Here is a 17,727-nt window from a genome sequence, read left to right as displayed (position 1 = left end):
TTTTTCATTTTCTCAGTGCACATCTTCGTAACCTTTAGCCATTTTCTGACATTTTATAGTCACTGCGATCAATCAAGACCATATTCTCACTAAGACAGAGCTTTCATTACTCACTATAATGTGATTCATATTATGAGGCACTGACCTCGTAGTAACTGTAGCGTCATTTAGCCCGGAGAAAAACAATCGTAGTCATTTACAGGATTTATGACTGTGTGAAGGAATCATTTACCTTCATAATTGTGTGTGTTTATTCATCTGCGTGCTTGTGTGTGGCCATGCCAGCACAGCATGTGCTTTCTGATTAATGATGTCACTGTATACCTGTGTGCTGCAGACTTTTAATTGTGAGGTTCATGATGGATAGTCAGATAATGACTCGCGCTATCAGATTGTTTTCGTATTGTGTTGCTCCTATGGAATACAATCCTTATCTCCACCTCACCTCATTCTAATATACCAGTATATTACACTTGGAGGAAATTAAATAACTCTCTTGGAAAAAGTGTAAAAAAGCAATAAAAAGCTTTTTAGAGGTGGCGCTAAATGAAGGGCCTTCATAATAACTCAAGTGTGATTGGTATTTCAGCACTATTAAAGTCGTAAGTACGTACAGGTACTATATTCTTATGCGTTCTGCAGTATGCTTCATAAATATGTGCATTATTTCTATAAGTTCTTTTTTGCCTGCAGAGAAAGCAGTGCTATATCATTTCTATTGATTACTGCTGTTGTTGGAGGAAAAATACTTTTATTTCATTTTGATAAATACTGGTGGCTAAAATCCTGACAGGACAAAACATTTTGACAAAATAGCAAATTGTTCTACATTTATTTAGGTTTGAGTTGTTGTCACACATGCCTAAAAAAAGCACATTTCAATGTGCTTTTTAAACGTGAAAGGAGACCAGAGATCACAAATAATATAAGACACATGTTTTCTATAAACTCTGTGTCCTTGAGCATGTAACAGCTGATAACAGGTTTCACCTTTGTCCTGTAGAGGAGATAAAAATGTACTTACATCTACACATTCCCCCAGATTCCCCTACTGTAATCTCACTGCAGATTTTCAAAATGCCTCTCCTGAGTACCTCCACAAATGCTCACCCCCCACCTCTCACCCCCGACCGCATGCCTGCCTGCAATCAGGAAACTAACAGATGGCTCACCCAGATTAGCCAAGGAAATATCAAACTGGATGATATCAAATTACAGCAAGGACATTAGGTTTAATCTCTTTGGTTGTTTCCTCCTTTTGCCCAATTTATCTTAAACCTCTGAAGTGACATTTGAGGCAAGCGTATATTGAGTTTGATTAATTATAAAGTAAACTCACTCGTCGCCTTTTAAACATAAATTCATTGTTCCTTATTTCCATTTGTAGAGTGGCAGAGAAAAGCACGAAAGTGCATGAAGGCCCTGCCAACGGCGGAAGTCGAGTCATTCGCCACTTTCGCTCCAGCTCGGTACCCACCCCGCTCGCCATTGAGAACATGGTCCATTCGTCTGCCAATCCACCCATCAAACCAGCCTTGCAGCAAGTTGTCCATATCAATGAGGACGGAGCAGGCGGGGGAGGTCTTTCCTCTCCTCGTAAGCAACCTCCTCCTAAACCAAAGAGGGACCCCAACACTCGTCTGAGTGCATCTTATGAAGCAGTTAGTGCAGGCCTGACGATGGCCGCCAAAGAGTGCTCCACTCCAGAGGGCTACGCTTCACCAGCTGGAAGCCCTCCTAAATCCCAGCTATCCCCCACAGACCCAGCAGGTAAATAATTTCTACTGGACTGTCAAAGATATAACAGATGGCGGTGCCTCATTGCTGTTACATATTGATTTAGCTTTCTTTGTTTTGTTTCTTCCTTAGCCTTGTCCAAACCCCGTCCCCATAGTGATGACTACACAACTATGAGAAAGGTACCACCCCCGAAACCCAAGCGCAGCCCCAACACTAAGCTGACTGGCTCATATGAGGAGATTAATGCTGTAGCACCCCAGCTCCATCAGCTACGCCCAGCTGATGTAAAGTTGGCCCTGCTTTCACGTGGCGGGGGATTTGGAGGCTTGATGCAGAGAGCAGCCTCCATAGATGCTCCACAAGGGGTTGCACTAAGTCTGTTCAAGGGCCAAGATGAAGAAGACATTTACATAGAGATGTTGGGATCCCAGCAGCGGGCACGAAGCCTCCAGGAGCCGCCTGATAGCCCAGAGCAAGCCGACTCGGAAGCTGTCTACGAGGAGATGAAGTATTACCCTTCTGAAGATGGTGGAGCTGCTGCCTCTGTCACCAAACCAGCCAAATTGGAGGCTCTAGGACTCAACTTATTAGGATTGGGGACATCCCCTCCTCAGAGTGCAGAGACTAAACGACTGGCATTGGGGGTGACTGCTGCTTTGGACATTGCTCACTCACATAGCACATCAAACAGTGGAGCTCCCAAAAGCCAGCATGGAAAAGATGGCAGCTGTGACATTCCTGCACCTTTTCCCAACTTGCTTCCCCACCGCCCTCCACTCCTTGTATTTCCGCCCTCCCCTGTCACCTGTTCTCCTGCTTCTGATGAGTCACCCCTAACCCCCCTAGAAGTAAAAAAGCTGCCGGTGTTTGAGACAAACCTCAATTATGCCACTGGGCCAGACAGCCCCCTGTCCCCACAGTACGCCCGCCAGAGGGCTGATTCCTCCCCAAGCCTCACTGTTTTAATGCCAGAGAAGAAGTCCACACCTCCACTCACTCCTCCACCTCCTCCTCCTAGTGCCCCACCTCCACCCTATAGACCTCCTTCACACTTCCCCTTCCCACCTGAGGCCAACTTCCTGGCTCTGACACGAGCAGCATCTGTCACCGGGAGCTCAGATTCCTCCAAAACGTCCTCACAAAGAACAGGCGGGGAGCCGCTGGGGAAGCCTCCTCCCTATTCCCCTGTGAAGGTGTCTCGTCCTGAGCCTCGAAGAGCTCACTCGTGCTCCTCGTCTCCACTGCTATTCAACCCAGCCAACGGCAGGCCCCTGACCAGCCCCCTGGATGAACTCAGCACCCTGTTCAGCTCTGGACGTAGCCTACTGAGGAAGTCTGGCCGCAAGATGAGAGATGGAGGTCTGTCAGTAGACACACACTCCTCGTGTACATACACATTATGAAGTACATGCACTTCCCCCTTTTTCCTTTAATTATTGCATATGTATTAATTTGCTTCCCAAACCACCAATATACGAACCTTTTTGCATTTTGTAAAGAGTTTCCCATTCATTCATTGAATGCACGTGTGTTTCTTGCTGTTGTCTGCCCACAGTTGTGAGGTTATGATCAAAATCCCATCCTGACCTAGGTCAGATGATTTATTGCATGCCATCTGATTACCTTCTGTACAGCAGGAGTAGTTTTACGTGCTTAAATAGGTAATAACAATATCTTTTGTCAATAAATCTGTCACAGATTTTGTTTTGTTTTCGAGTAGTAGAGAGGTAAGATGCGCTGTTATCCAGACCTACATTTGGAAACCCCTTACATTAGATCAGATGTTGTAACCAGCAACCCCCTTTGGCCTACTTGAGGCAACCCATTTGTTACAGCCTCCTGTGTAGTGCCCTTTGGCTGCTGCAGCTGCCTTCTAATATGTTAGGTAATGAGCCAGCTTGTGTAAATCACTTAGCATCACACTGCACTGTAATTATGTTTTAGCTTTGTTATTGTGTGCTATAGTTCTGCACGTATGTAAAGTACATAGAAACTGTGTGTAGTGATGAAAAAGCTGACCTTTACAAAAGAAGAACAAACAGTATTTGTCACACATAGTGAATGAAATGAACTCCGGTCCCTTAGGTCAAAGGTTTCAAACCCAGACAGAGAGAGCGTGAAAAGTAAACTTATCACTGATATTCCACCTTGAGAAACTGTCGCACCCTACTGTCTGAGGCTCTGTTTCCTCAAAGTGTATTAGTTGTGGCTGGGTTAATAATACATGAGCAGGAGAACCAAGAGGATAGCTATGAAATATTTAACAGCTCGCTCAGGTTCTACTGAAGGGAGCGAGACTGCCTCGCAGCATTGAACAGCACGTCCTGGACTATTATTTGCATATTCGAGAATTCAGGTGAAAGCATCAGCTAGACACCATGCTAGAGGCTGATTGTGAAGCTAGCTGAGCTGTGATCAAAGCTGTTGTCTCATAGTTCTATAAATACAATAAGTTCAGTGGGCAAAAAGTTGAACTCCTTATAAGAGACGGTATGAGGGCAAGTGAACATGCTTACGCATTTGAATCACATGACATCTTGCGTCTGACCCCTCGTCAGCACCTGCAACTGTACGGGAAAAGTGCTGGCGTCATGGAAACGGTGTGTGTGACAGGGAACCAAGCACTGGTGTATTTTGAGTGGGCAAAGCAAGGCGGCCCTCTTAGATCCATGCGTAGAGAGATGCCAGTGGGCTTAACAGAACGCTCTACTTCCGTTCCCTATCGGCTGTTAAATAACTGAATGTGATACCTGACGCTGTGGGACTGCCCAGGGGTTGCAGTTGCTATCCCGGACATGAAGTGCAGAGCAGCTGACGCTCTTTTCTCCACCCGCCTTTCCTCATCTTCAGGGAATGAGAAAACCACAGGAATGCAAGGGAAAGAGGGCAGGGGGTCTTGGCAGGCTTTAGGAAATCAGAGTCATGAGACACATCATACCTCAGCAGCACCATCCAAAATTTCCAATTTCATTTAGCTTTTATTATGGTCTTTGTGCCTGAATGACTCATCTTTCATAAGCATGAACACGCGCATGGGCTCTGTCTCACTGCATGGCCTTGTGTCCCTTGTAAAAACTCACCTATCCCATGGGATAGTACAGTTTGGTAACTTTATATTTAGGCATCTTGTGACCATGGATGGACCGGGAGGCAAACATTCTCTGTGTGGGACAGCAGCTGATGAATTCTCATTCACACTGCCACACACATATGCACCCACAGTTACTTACTCATGCAGTGTGTAGCATTTGAGCCCCAAGGAGCAGCAGAAGGGAGAAAGGCAGACAGATATTATGAAATATATAAAGAGAGGGTATTCTGATGATATTATGCATGATGGATATTACCGTTTGTAACATGCACCGATATGCAGTTGCATTTCCTCTTGTTATATTCCCACCAGGATTCAATTCTAATATCAATCTGCCAGGGAGGGAAGACTGTGGCTCTGCCCCCACCTCACCATCTCTCCAGCTACAAGACAAGAACGCCAACAACCACTCTCCCCACTCACAAAGCTCTGCCCCTGTAGAGAACGGGAACCAGATCTCAAACGGTAATAGCCCAATGTTGCACATTCACACTCACAATCTTAGGAAGATATTTTTAAATAGCAATGACCCGCTATATTCTTCAAGGTTACTTTGGTAAAGCTTGGCGCGGACTTGCTAGTGGTTTTTAAGCATGGCAAAAATTGAAATCCAAAGCTGTGCACATACAGTGCCTGGATTGAATCAAATAAGTTCTCCATATTTTATGAATGTCAAGGTTACAATGTGTTTTTGACAAATTTCAAGTGTGACATTAAGGAAAACTGACATGGCACCTTCATGACATTTCAGGTGATAAGCAAAGACACACTGAGTTTTTTTGTTTTGTTTTTACAACCTCTGTTATCATATATTAAGACCCTGCCAGCTTCACCACTGTCATGTTGGTACGTAACTATGCATCTAGAGATTAATGGGTGTCAGTCTACTTATAGTTTACAGTTAGTAAAAAGTAGTTAAAATGCCATGTGGTTGTAAATAAGAAATACAGTTCCACCGGCTCTACCTGTGGAGTGACAAAGTCATACACCAGGCCAGTCTTAGCTGCAAACTCTCCTTTTAGCCATTGTAATGCCAGATCCGCACAATCACTTCAATTCATTGTGGAGTGGACTGAAATAAAAGTAGTTGCAGGCTGGGAAGATTGGTAAGTGGAGTTAGAGTTACAAATAACGAGAGTGAAATTAAATGGTATAATCAGGTGACCTGAGAAACTGAGAAGGATTTACTGGAACCAGAGAGTGGTTACTTTATTCTTAAATACCCAGAGAGTTTTGCAACCAAACCATACTCTTGCCTTAACATTTTTCTTTGCATGAAAACAGTTTCTTAGCCCTCTCTAAGATTGCTTGTGTTTGAAAAACGGTGTGTCCTTCAGACTCTACCTGCCTGTGTGTGGAAAGACTTGAGAAGACAGATATCCGTGGTTTGTGAAACGCTTCTTTTTTTGTGTTCAGGGTCGCTGGAGGATGAGAGTCACAGCAAGTCAAACTCCTCCAGCACCCCCTCTTTGCACAGACACATGGATAGTCATCATACTCAGGTAACCACAAAGACAGGCACTTAAACACACAGACACACTTTTGGTGCCTTCATCAGAAGCTATGTACAGATGGCAACAGGTGCAGTTTTTTCTTTGCAACCTTACTCCCCAACACTTTACGTAACACACGGAAGTGCATCTGACCTTGGTGTGTTTAAAACTTGTCATGGGATGCATATATGTATACAGTTAAACACACACACACAGTTAGAGCACGACTATACAGGGAGTGCAGAATTATTAGGCAAATGAGTATTTTGTCCACATCATCCTCTTCATGCATGTTGTCTTACTCCAAGCTGTATAGGCTCGAAAGCCTACTACCAATGAAGCATATTAGGTGATGTGCATCTCTGTAATGAGAAGGGGTGTGGTCTAATGACATCAACACCCTATATCAGGTGTGCATAATTATTAGGCAACGTCCTTTCCTTTGGCAAAATGGGTCAAAAGAAGGACTTGACAGGCTCAGAAAAGTCAAAAATAGTGAGATATCTTGCAGAGGGATGCAGCAGTCTCAAAATTACAAAGCTTCTGAAGCGTGATCATCGAACAATCAAGCGTTTCATTCAAAATAGTCAACAGGGTCGCAAGAAGCGTGTGGAAAAATCAAGGCGCAAAATAACTGCCCATGAACTGAGAAAAGTCAAGCGTGCAGCTGCCAAGATGCCACTTGCCACCAGTTTGGCCATATTTCAGAGCTGCAACATCACTGGAGTGCCCAAAAGCACAAGGTGTGCAATACTCAGAGACATGGCCAAGGTAAGAAAGGCTGAAAGACGACCACCACTGAACAAGACACACAAGCTGAAACGTCAAGACTGGGCCAAGAAATATCTCAAGACTGGTTTTTCTAAGGTTTTATGGACTGATGAAATGAGAGTGAGTCTTGATGGGCCAGATGGATGGGCCCGTGGCTGGATTGGTAAAGGGCAGAGAGCTCCAGTCCGACTCAGACGCCAGCAAGGTGGAGGTGGAGTACTGGTTTGGGCTGGTATCATCAAAGATGAGCTTGTGGGGCCTTTTCGGGTTGAGGATGGAGTCAAGCTCAACTCCCAGTCCTACTGCCAGTTTCTGGAAGACACCTTCTTCAAGCAGTGGTACAGGAAGAAGTCTGCATCCTTCAAGAAAAACATGATTTTCATGCAGGACAATGCTCCATCACACGCGTCCAAGTACTCCACAGCGTGGCTGGCAAGAAAGGGTATAAAAGAAGAAAAACTAATGACATGGCCTCCTTGTTCACCTGATCTGAACCCCATTGAGAACCTGTGGTCCATCATCAAATGTGAGATTTACAAGGAGGGAAAACAGTACACCTCTCTGAACAGTGTCTGGGAGGCTGTGGTTGCTGCTGCATGCAATGTTGATGGTGAACAGATCAAAACACTGACAGAATCCATGGATGGCAGGCTTTTGAGTGTCCTTGCAAAGAAAGGTGGCTATATTGGTCGCTGATTTGTTTTTGTTTTGTTTTTGAATGTCAGAAATGTATATTTGTGAATGTGGAGATGTTATATTGGTTTCACTGGTAAAAATCAATAATTGAAATGGGTATATATTTGTTTTTTGTTAAGTTGCCTAATAATTATGCACAGTAATAGTCACCTGCACACACAGATATCCCCCTAAAATAGCTAAAACTAAAAACAAACTAAAAACTACTTCCAAAAACATTCAGCTTTGATATTAATGAGTTTTTTGGGTTCATTGAGAACATGGTTGTTGTTCAATAATAAAATTATTCCTCAAAAATACAACTTGCCTAATAATTCTGCACTCCCTGTATAAGGTTTCTGTTTGGGTTTGTTGACATTTTAAGTGGACAGGGAAGTGGCCTCTTTCAGTGGCATGCATCACTTGTGATGTGAGCTTTTTGTGCTTCCAAGGACAGGTGTATAATTACAGGATAAAATATTTTTGGTTTATATTTGTTTAGTTTTTTGCACTCATATGCTTACATGAATGCACATACTCTGAATCTCATTATGTTGAGCTCATTAACTACCGTATGGTTGTAGACGAACCTTTTGAAAACTGAGCCTTACCACTGACTGATGAAGGTGTGTCATAGAAAGTCTAATTTTAACTTTTAAGATGATGCACACAGGTGGAGCACAGATGAAAAATTGGTTTTATTTTACATGTTTAAAAAAAACCCCACATCATAGTTTGGGGCCTGTACCAAAGTTAGCAGGAAAGAACTCAACTGAATAAATAAAGCAACTTATCAAAATAACAAATAAAACCAATTTAAACTTCCAGAAAAAAAGTGACATAGCAGATGAGAGAAAAAAAGGGCAACAAATCAAATCAGTCCAAAACAAGCAACACCTATACCTATAGTTTTCGTTATGTCTGTGAAGGTTCTCAGTCATCCAGGTCATCGTAGTCTAAAGCTACATTCACACTGCAGGCGAAAGCGCATCAAATCCGACTTTTTTGACCCTATGCGACCCATATCCGATCATGGTGTGACAGTGTGAACGGCACAAATCCGATATTTTCAAATCCGATCTGGGTCACTTTCGTATGTGGTACTGAATCCGATGCATATCTGATGTTTCAGAAAGCGACAGTTGTTTGAACGGTCAGGTCGCATTAAATCCGTCTTTTACGTCACTGACACAAGACAGACGCCAATTATCAGCACCCGAGAAGACATCGTGAACGATTCCTGGCCATCCAGTGAAACTGTTGGGAAGACAGCGTTGGAGAAACGTGACTATTTTATTTGTACTGTATAATCTGCAGATTCTGACAGAAATCTGCAACTATCCTTTGAAGCACCGCTCCTCTCTGAAACAGCAATAAGGATCATTATTAGGCCATATGTAAATAACAAAATAACTTAAAGCAAAATTGGGAAACATAAAATCCGAAACAAGTCTTTATATTAACGGCCATCAGTCAAACAAGACTGTTTGGTCTGGGTCTAAACAGAGCGCGTTGTGTGTGACGTCTTCTTTTTGCGCATGTTGGCCGCCTTGAGGGTTCACACTAGAGCACGTTTGCTGTCACATTTTATTTGTAGTGTGAAGAAGCAGACAAAAAATCTGATTTGATCAAAAAATTGGAATTGAGCATTAAGACCTGCAGTGTGAACGTAGCCTAAGAAGCTTGGAAAGAAAAGTGCCATCTGAGAAGCTTCTTCAGTTCTAAGAGCAATTGGTGGGACCCAGATTTAAGCCCTATAGGGAGTGTCCCTACGAGGGTCACTAATCACACGAGCCAAGATGTGAAAACGAGTGTGCGTCACAATCAGCCAAGGTTTTGGGTGAACCCATTATGATGCTAAGTCGACTAATTCTTCTAAATTTGAAAATCCACACTGGAATGACTGAAAATGCTTACATTCCTGTATTGCGCATGCATGAAATGTAAGACGATTCGACCTGCTCATTTCCGGCTCTTTGAAATTTTGCAGCAAAATGTTGAGGAAAAGCACCGAGTTTTTTTAATGGACTAACAATGAGGTGGAGTTGTTGCTGCGAGTAACACAAAAGTACAAAGTTGCAAAAGCGAGTGAGAATTAAAGAATTTGAAGAAAAGCTATCTGGACCATGTACAGACTGATATTGATCTTTAAAAGGGCTGTCAAAATTGAGAGCAAACAAAACAATTGCTGCATAATGCGCTCCGCCATCTCAGTTTAACTGGTCACATGACTGCATCATATGACTAAAATGCGTCATCGTTTTAAAAAGTCTCAGTTTATGCAGTCTCCACTGCGCCGCAAAAACGCCGTTTTCAAATGTATCCGCTTTGGAGAGCGTTTTCAAAAAGCTCAATTTTCCTTGACCAAAAACGCCGTTTCAGTGTGAGCGGAAAGCCAAAGCGGAGAGAAAAAGATGCTTTTTCAAATAAAAACGTATTAGTGTGGACATGGCCTCAGAACATTATGTGACTTATTGTGATCAACTGACCCAAGGTGTGAGTGGGCGTTAATGCTCCTGGGTTGGGATCTCAAAACTGGATTGTAGATGGCAGACAGTTGGTGTCGTAAGCCACCGCCTCTGTTCAAATATGATCATTCACAGTGGACATAGATGGCTTTCATTCCTCTTTCAAACCATCTGTCTTTGTCCAAAATGTGAACACTGGCATCCTTGAAAGAGTGACCTTTGTCCTTTAGATGCAGGTGTACATCTGAGTCTTGTGCTGTCAAGGTGGCTCTTCTATGTTGCGTTTATCTCTCTTAGAACTGAAGAAGCTTCTTGGATGAGAGATGAAATGTCTTCAAGAACTTAAAGAATTCCAGACGCTTTTCTTTTGCTTTTTGCAGGAAGAGCCGCACAGGAAGAAAGAAACTTTGCACTTGAGAGAGTAGGGTTTAAATCCAATATCACACAAAAACTTAACACTGGCTTCTTTTTGGCTTCTTTCTTTTGAGTTGTTCTGTGTTTAATGCACAAAGAAGCAAAGGACGTTCTGTTCCACTCTCAGAAGAGTTCAGCGCACGCTATTCGTAGGTAAACTTCACTAGAGATGTAAAGGCACGCTGTGTACCCACTTGACAATCCTCAGGTTGATGAAATATTTTATCGCTCCATTCAGAATTGGATGAGTTCACCTTGTGCATTGAGTATCTGAAGCCTGTTTGTGATTGCTTAGTGCTCCTTTCTTACAGCATTTTAAAGTGTGAAGCACATGTAACCATCTACTTTGGACTAGGCTGTTGTCTTAAATGCCTGTTTTCTTTCTCTTTCTATGAATCTAATGAGCTTGGCTGTTATTCTCACTGCCTCCTATATTTTCCAGAGGGGTCATCTCAACTTTTCTCCATTCGGTGCGGGGGCTGCCCTCTAAAACAGCGAGGGGGGCACAGGGGGTGGGCTCGCTGTGAGCCCTCGTGCACATGTAGGGATGTGGTGAGTGTACGTCATGCCGTGCCCCTCTCTGCCCTTAATCGCAGTGTTTTTCATCAATCCAGTGTGCAGTCAAATCAGTAATGATTCATAAAACTTCCAGAAGGTTTGTCTGAGTCAAAATTAAAATGGCAAAAATGTGTTTATGGAGTAAGAAGGGAATTTATTGTTTTAGCTTTTATGGAAATCGGTGGCTGCGGTTACCTGAAATTTATTCTAGTTTAATATTACACAGGATGTGAAGTCTGAACTCATGGCTGAAAATAAGATGTAAAAATTCTAATCAGAATTTCTGGCAGTTGTCATAAAAAATCAAATCTTCTGAAAATATGGGTCACTGGAGAAGCATTTTTGAAAACCACTGCTGTTGCAGGACATCATCTCGGCTCTCAGGAGTCAGAGGAATCCTGAGTCGATGACATTTACGCTCTTCTTTTTTTATCCCTCATTTCTGGAAGGAAACTGCAGCTCACAGGTTAAATAGATCTGAATACCCACACATGTGGAGAAATCCTTAGGCAATTGCACTTGTTCCTTTTTGTTGCTGTCCTCCTCAGCACAAAAAGTCACTATACAGTGTTTTTCCTGAGAGTCTCAAGCTCGAGCTGCAGTTTTTATTGCTCTTCATCTGCTGGGATTTTTACGTTGCTGAATCCATCACTCGATTCCCTTTTAACCCTTCCTCAGACTCTCTCTGGCATCACTGCATCATCGCTGTTCACCGGTGTTTCGCTTTCTTGATCACCTTCATCACTGTGAGTTTATACACGATCGTGAGGTGGGAATAACTCTGTGCTAGACCGTTTTTATGTAGGTTTCTCAGAACTACTGGGATAAATAAAAAGGAAAGGATGAAGGAAGATGAATGGGCAGCTCATTTAAGAATGAATGGACTGGTTTGTTTGGGTCTTCGCCGTGAATAGCGAGCAGCAGTCTAGACTAATTATATAAAGACTTGACAGACTGCTAAATGATTGAATGGTACAAAGATTGATATTTTTGTTTATCCCTTCAGACAATGACTTGGCAGGGCATTTGAAATAGGAGTGGTCACATGTGCTACTCGGGAACATGTGACATGTGACACCTATTCTTAAAATGTATCGGACTAGACAGAGATCCTTACATGACTCCACAGGAACTATTCAGGGGAATATCAAAGGAAAACATCACACATAAGTCATCCCGAGATAGCAACATATCATCCTGTCTGCAGTTTCTTTTATTCTACTTGTTTTATTCTCTTTGATCGACCTGTCCTTGGCCACCCAGTTATAGAAATATTAGCTGTTTAGTGACCTTTCTCTTTTTTTCTATCTGCTTTGACTAACACATAAAAGAAACTCTTTTGGAATTTCATGTGTTATTGTTTGTCAGATAATAAAAAATGCAATTTATATTCTGTGAAATCCTAAGTCATATCTAGTGCTGTGGGTACAAACAATCAGAGAACGCGGTGTTTTAGTTTTCTGTATCTGAGGGTGTATACACAGTAGCGTGCATGCAGTAGCTGTTTACACCTGGGAATGTGTGCGTTTTATGTGGAAAAGCTCTGAGCTTATTGGAATATTTTGTGGCCTCGGGATATCCTTCCTGTGAGTGACAGTTTGGAATGACTACTATCCCACATTACCATGCTATTACCATAACAATCCATTCACATGTTGGTATGGATCTAAACCCATCCCCCCACCACTTCCCCCAACACAGAAGGGTGTGGTTTAGATTTCAGAGTGCTGTTATCTGGAGTAAAGTCGCCATCAGACAGCTTTGAAATGTCAAAAAGCGATTTTATTTTCTAAACTTAACTTTGTCATCTCGCCTCGATGTCATGATGACATTTTGAAGACAAGCATTAAACTGTTTTACATTTCAGACATCAAGGCCAGAAACCGTAAATGTTTCACAGTTATTAATTTGAAAAAAACTGTATCTGATGTTTACTGTGTGTGTGTCTCTGTGTATGTGTGTGTCCATGAACAGTACAGTCATGCATTGCAGAGGGACACAGTGTTCCTACTTATTTTCTGTTCCAGTAGCCGGTGTTCCTCGCTGGCGCCAGTGCAAAGAATAGCCTGGCAGGGAGGTGTAAATTATGGATTAGCTTGTTGAGTATTGTGCTAGTGCAGGCAATCTATCTCAATGTATGTTTGAGCGTTTGGGTGTGCATGTATAGTAGGTATGTGCAGGTATGTTTGTCAGAGTATCCAATCAGTGCAATGTTTTTTCCCCGGTCTGTGTGTGTGTGTGGCATAGCCTATGACTCCCTCACTAAACACATGACATGTCTGGCAGTTGACTTGGAAAATGTTACATTATAGGTACTACTGAGCTGATTTAGCTCACTGCTCGTACTTCAGCAGAGTGGAAAAACTGATAGGTGTGAAGAGAAACAACTTTGTTAATAGTTGTTTCATAGGGCCCGTGGGAGCACTTAAAGGTGTTTTTGAAGCTTTACATCGTCAGTAGCAAGCAGTAGGTTTAGGGTGCAGCAGTGGGGGTAAGGAAAGTTGAAATCACAGAGAGAGAGAGAGAGAGTGTTTTCATAGTATTTATTAAAATGAACAAAACAACAGTGGGATATTTGGATCTTTGTCTTAAAAGCGTTCACCTTTGAGCTCTTTTTTCTTAGGCCACCAGCTGCCAGCATAACACCCCTACCTCCCAGTTTCTAATCAGGTTTGGATGACCAGGCTGTTGTTGTTGTTTTTTTTTGCCCTGTTAATGTTATTATTTTTATGATGCTTGTGCAGTCACTGTTTATCATCCCACCCCTCCGCTCCGATCATGGCTTGTCAATTGGACTTCCTGTCGTTAATCTTTTGGATTTTTCAGTGTGCTGCATCTCCTCAGCAAACCCTAGCCTCCTTTCCTAACCTTGTATTCTTCCTTCTGTGCCCCAGGTGTTCCAGCGGCTACGTCTGTCCAACGGGGATGAGAGCGCCGCCCTTGGAGAGCTTCTGCGATGGCGGCGATTGCAGTGTGAGGGGCGGAGTGACTGGAAGCGCCGCCCGCCTAAGTCCCCACCCCTGCCCCCCACGCCCACCTAAGTCCCCACCCCTGCCCCCCACACTGCTCTGGACCAACAGGAAGGCCCCTCCATGATGGAGGTTTTCTGATAAAGTCACATACGTTGGCTATGAAGTTCCTCCCTCTTTCTTCAGCCACACTTCCACGAGCTTTTCAATTTTATTCGTTTCCCTTTTTTTTGTTTGTTTTTGATCTGTTAACCTCTGTCCCCATTGACTAAGCTGAAGCTCCAAGAATGAGCCTAGTCCGTGGGGTGAAGGTCCTGCTTTTTCCCTTTGCACTCAACTGTGGGGGATTCCCTTACTTATGTGATAGAAACTCAGCACCATGTGACAGCTAACTGATACTAACTGATATCCATGAAAAATGACTGCAAAGCAGAAAAAGAATAGATGCGGGATAGTCTGTGATGACATATATGATCAAAAAGAGAAAAACACTGACTTGTCTATTTATTTTCAGCTCTTCTAAGATGAAATGACTGACGCTGATCAATAGGAGGCTTACAAGCAAAGTAGTTGACCTGGGGTTTAGATGCCGAATGGCCATCTGATTTGGATCGTATGGCCTCATAAGATGAGCTGCTGCATTAAAATGAGCTCCACTCTAAAACCCGGTGCTGATTATACTTGACGTGCTGTGATGTTCCCGTGTGATGCTTTCTCATATGTGCACACCTCAGAAAGTCTCAGAAAGTTTACAAGTCAACCAACGCCTCTGGAGACCTTCAGTTTTGAACAACACTTTACTGGCTTAGACATGGGACCTTTTTCAGGTACACAGCTCTCATTTAGCGTCTCATGTGTGGGCTCTAAGTGCTACTGCAGCCCTGGCAGCAAGGGGCCCGGGGTCAGGGTAACCTCAGTATTATCCCAAGGTGCACTTCTCTTCCCCCTTGTTACCACCAGCCTGTGAGAAAGCCCTCTGGCCAATCCTAAACTACTGCACTTACCTTTACTAGGAGACGGGGATCCAACTAATGAGCATACTTTGGCTTTATGTATAAAGGTAAAGCTGAGATTTTAAAAAAAGAAAAGAAAAAAAAAGCTTTAGCCGATAGGTATTTAGTTCATGTTCTGAACATGAAACTCTGTGCCAAAGTGATACAATGTGTGAAAGCTATATCTAAACTAACAAGTATAGTTATTAAAACTGATGCGTACGGTAGTCTCCTTATGCTTGTATACTGTATGTACAGACTGACAAATGACCAAATCATAGCTGTTGTTGCAGTTCACTGGTGATCCTGTGTGGACTAAAAACATTAAAAAGTGTTTAAAATGGGTATAAAACTGTTCACACTCTTAACGTGTCTCATCAGCATCTGAACAGGTTAATGCGTTTTTCAGGAGACCTCACGCACAGATGAACCTGATTATTGTACAGATCCCTACTTCGTTGTTGTGTCCTCGCAGGCGCCTATTTTTTACCTTCTCTGTCCTGTCCTCATCTTCTTTTCCTTTCCCGTACTTGACCCAAAACAAACAGACCCCCTTGCCCTTTCCCCTACTTGACCCACCCCACCTCCTCCAGTGGATCAAACCGGCTTTACGGGTGTTTCCATGGTAGCCACAGTGTAAATAGTGAATGGTGTCATATGTTTTAGCTTTTACTATAGAAGAAAAGCACGGCGGTTGACCTTGAAGATGAAAGACAAGGATGAGTATATAATACTGTGTATGGTGAAACTGAGATTGAAGAATGTCTCGGGTTAGATGCAATGCTGAGAGAAAGAGGTCTATTTTAAGATGTGAATATCTTTTCTTTTTTTTTCTTTTTTTTAGAACGACTGTCTACGGTTATGAAAATTCGTTTATACTCTATTTAATGATTTGTTTATTCCCCTTCGACCCCATTGTTCTGCTCCCTGATGCAATGCAGATGTTCTAAATGTATATGGATGTTTTATTGCACAATGTTTATGTGGTGTTGTGTTGACCTCTGTAATGGGCTGGGTGTGTCTAGACAAGGTGTTTGATCTTTAAAGATCCAGTCTGAATTGTTAGAGCCTCCAAGTATCAATAGCTCTAATAGATTTCTCATTCCCACTGATCACCCACAAGGCATTTAAATTGGTTCAGAATTGCAAATTAGCAGCGCCATCGCAGGATCGATTTCGGTTGTTGTCGGCGTGCGAAGGTGCACAAATATTCAAGAGCCCGTTGAAGGCGAACTTGCCCAGTTGTGTTTTGGTCTGACTGGCTGAATGTACAAATGCAAAATTTTTATTCCACCATCCTGTGCACATCTTTGAATCTCTTTGTATCTTATTACCGGAACATGCGCCTGAATCAAAACAGTGTACCTAACTGCTTAATGTGATTATTGTCTTCAGAAGTTGTGTATGCAGTTCATTTTTTTTCAAGCAAGTATAAGGTATTGATTTGCCCCATATATCACACCTTGTGCACTGTGATTTGGGGCTGCATGAGCACTGCAATGGAGAAATATATCAAACATTTTCACACAAGTAGTTGTGTGTTTCATCTGCGATCAAACAAAAGACAGGAACCAAGACTAAGCTCGTCAACCTTGCTAATGCCATTGAAAGAATTTCTAGCTTTGGTATTTATCCTTCAGTATAATCAGAGTTATGGTTGGTCGTGTGCAGTTTTGTGTATACTTATGTTTATGGAAGTCATGAAATGAGGACATTTTTAAATTGTATTTTAAAGCATATCAGTGGTTTTTACCTTGCATGACCACATGTTGGGTGTCCTCCCCGTATAACATGCTCGTGCAGAAAAGATAAAGGCTGTCTAATGTGAAGAACTGCTTCCCTCTGCACTGTGAATCACTCCACTGTCCCCCACTGTCTCGGCTAAACACATCATCCATCCATATCCACATAAACCCATCTGCTAATATGTCCACTTCATCACATACAAATCTTGATGAATTCGCTCACTCTGAAGTAAGCTCCGGCAGCCAAAATACTGCCAGTCATATTCGTTAGCCAGGAATCTATAAATCCTCTGCTCTGAGATCACCTCTCTGGTGCTACTGCCAGTGTACAATGGCCATCTATTGTCTCCAGTCCACTTATAGTTGTCCAGAGAGACATGATATTTCAGCACTGCCTTTCATATTGTTGTTGTTGTTGTTTTTTTTTTTTTTTATTGTAATCTTTCTTTTGTACATGACATACAGTATATTTTAATCTGCATACATATGTGTTTGTGGAAAGAAAAAAATGATTGTGATATTTCAGAATTATTATGTTCCCAATTTTTTAAGTACTGTACTTGTACAGCAATAAAGCACAATTGTGTCAATGCGAGTCTGTGTGTGTGTGTGTGTGTGTGTGTGTGTGTGTGTGTGTGTGTGTGTGTGTGTGTCTATATTTAAGTAGCCACTGTGACATTACCCATTGTTTGTAAAACCTAATTGTGAACCCTCAGTTTTAGCATTGACCTTTTTTCAAACACTCACAATCAAATGCAGCAATACAACTGTTTTAAGATGCCAGATTTAAATCCCCCTTCTACTTGCATTA

The 17,727-nt window shown here is 42.5% G+C and overlaps 1 protein-coding gene across 5 annotated transcripts in view; it reads left to right on the top strand.

The window, feature by feature from the left end:
• The window catches only part of myo16 (myosin XVI), a 102,615-nt gene extending 85,109 nt beyond the window's left edge, over positions 1–17,506 (top strand). For 3 of the 5 annotated variants that reach the window (XM_085248701.1, XM_085248702.1, XM_085248699.1), the window contains exons 31-35: positions 1,388–1,770; positions 1,870–3,099; positions 5,144–5,296; positions 6,248–6,333; positions 14,105–17,506. In XM_085248701.1, the coding sequence (XP_085104827.1) occupies positions 1,388–1,770; positions 1,870–3,099; positions 5,144–5,296; positions 6,248–6,333; positions 14,105–14,251 (1,999 nt within the window). In that variant the 3' untranslated portion in view covers positions 14,252–17,506. Of the gene's footprint in view, positions 1–1,387; positions 1,771–1,869; positions 3,100–5,143; positions 5,297–6,247; positions 6,334–11,094; positions 11,205–14,104 lie in introns of all 5 variants that reach the window. The other 2 variants (XR_014888895.1, XM_085248703.1) reach the window with 2 other exon arrangements.
• Positions 17,507–17,727: the final 221 nt, after the last annotated feature.

This window comes from Mchenga conophoros, linkage group LG16 (assembly GCF_057382185.1).
Source record: "Mchenga conophoros isolate Kocher_MC1m ecotype Shallow Benthic linkage group LG16, M_conophoros_male_GT1.1, whole genome shotgun sequence".
Lineage (NCBI taxonomy): Eukaryota > Metazoa > Chordata > Actinopteri > Cichliformes > Cichlidae > Mchenga > Mchenga conophoros.
The sequence above is the reverse complement of the archived record's forward strand: the minus strand, read 5'-3'. Positions and strand labels throughout refer to the sequence as shown.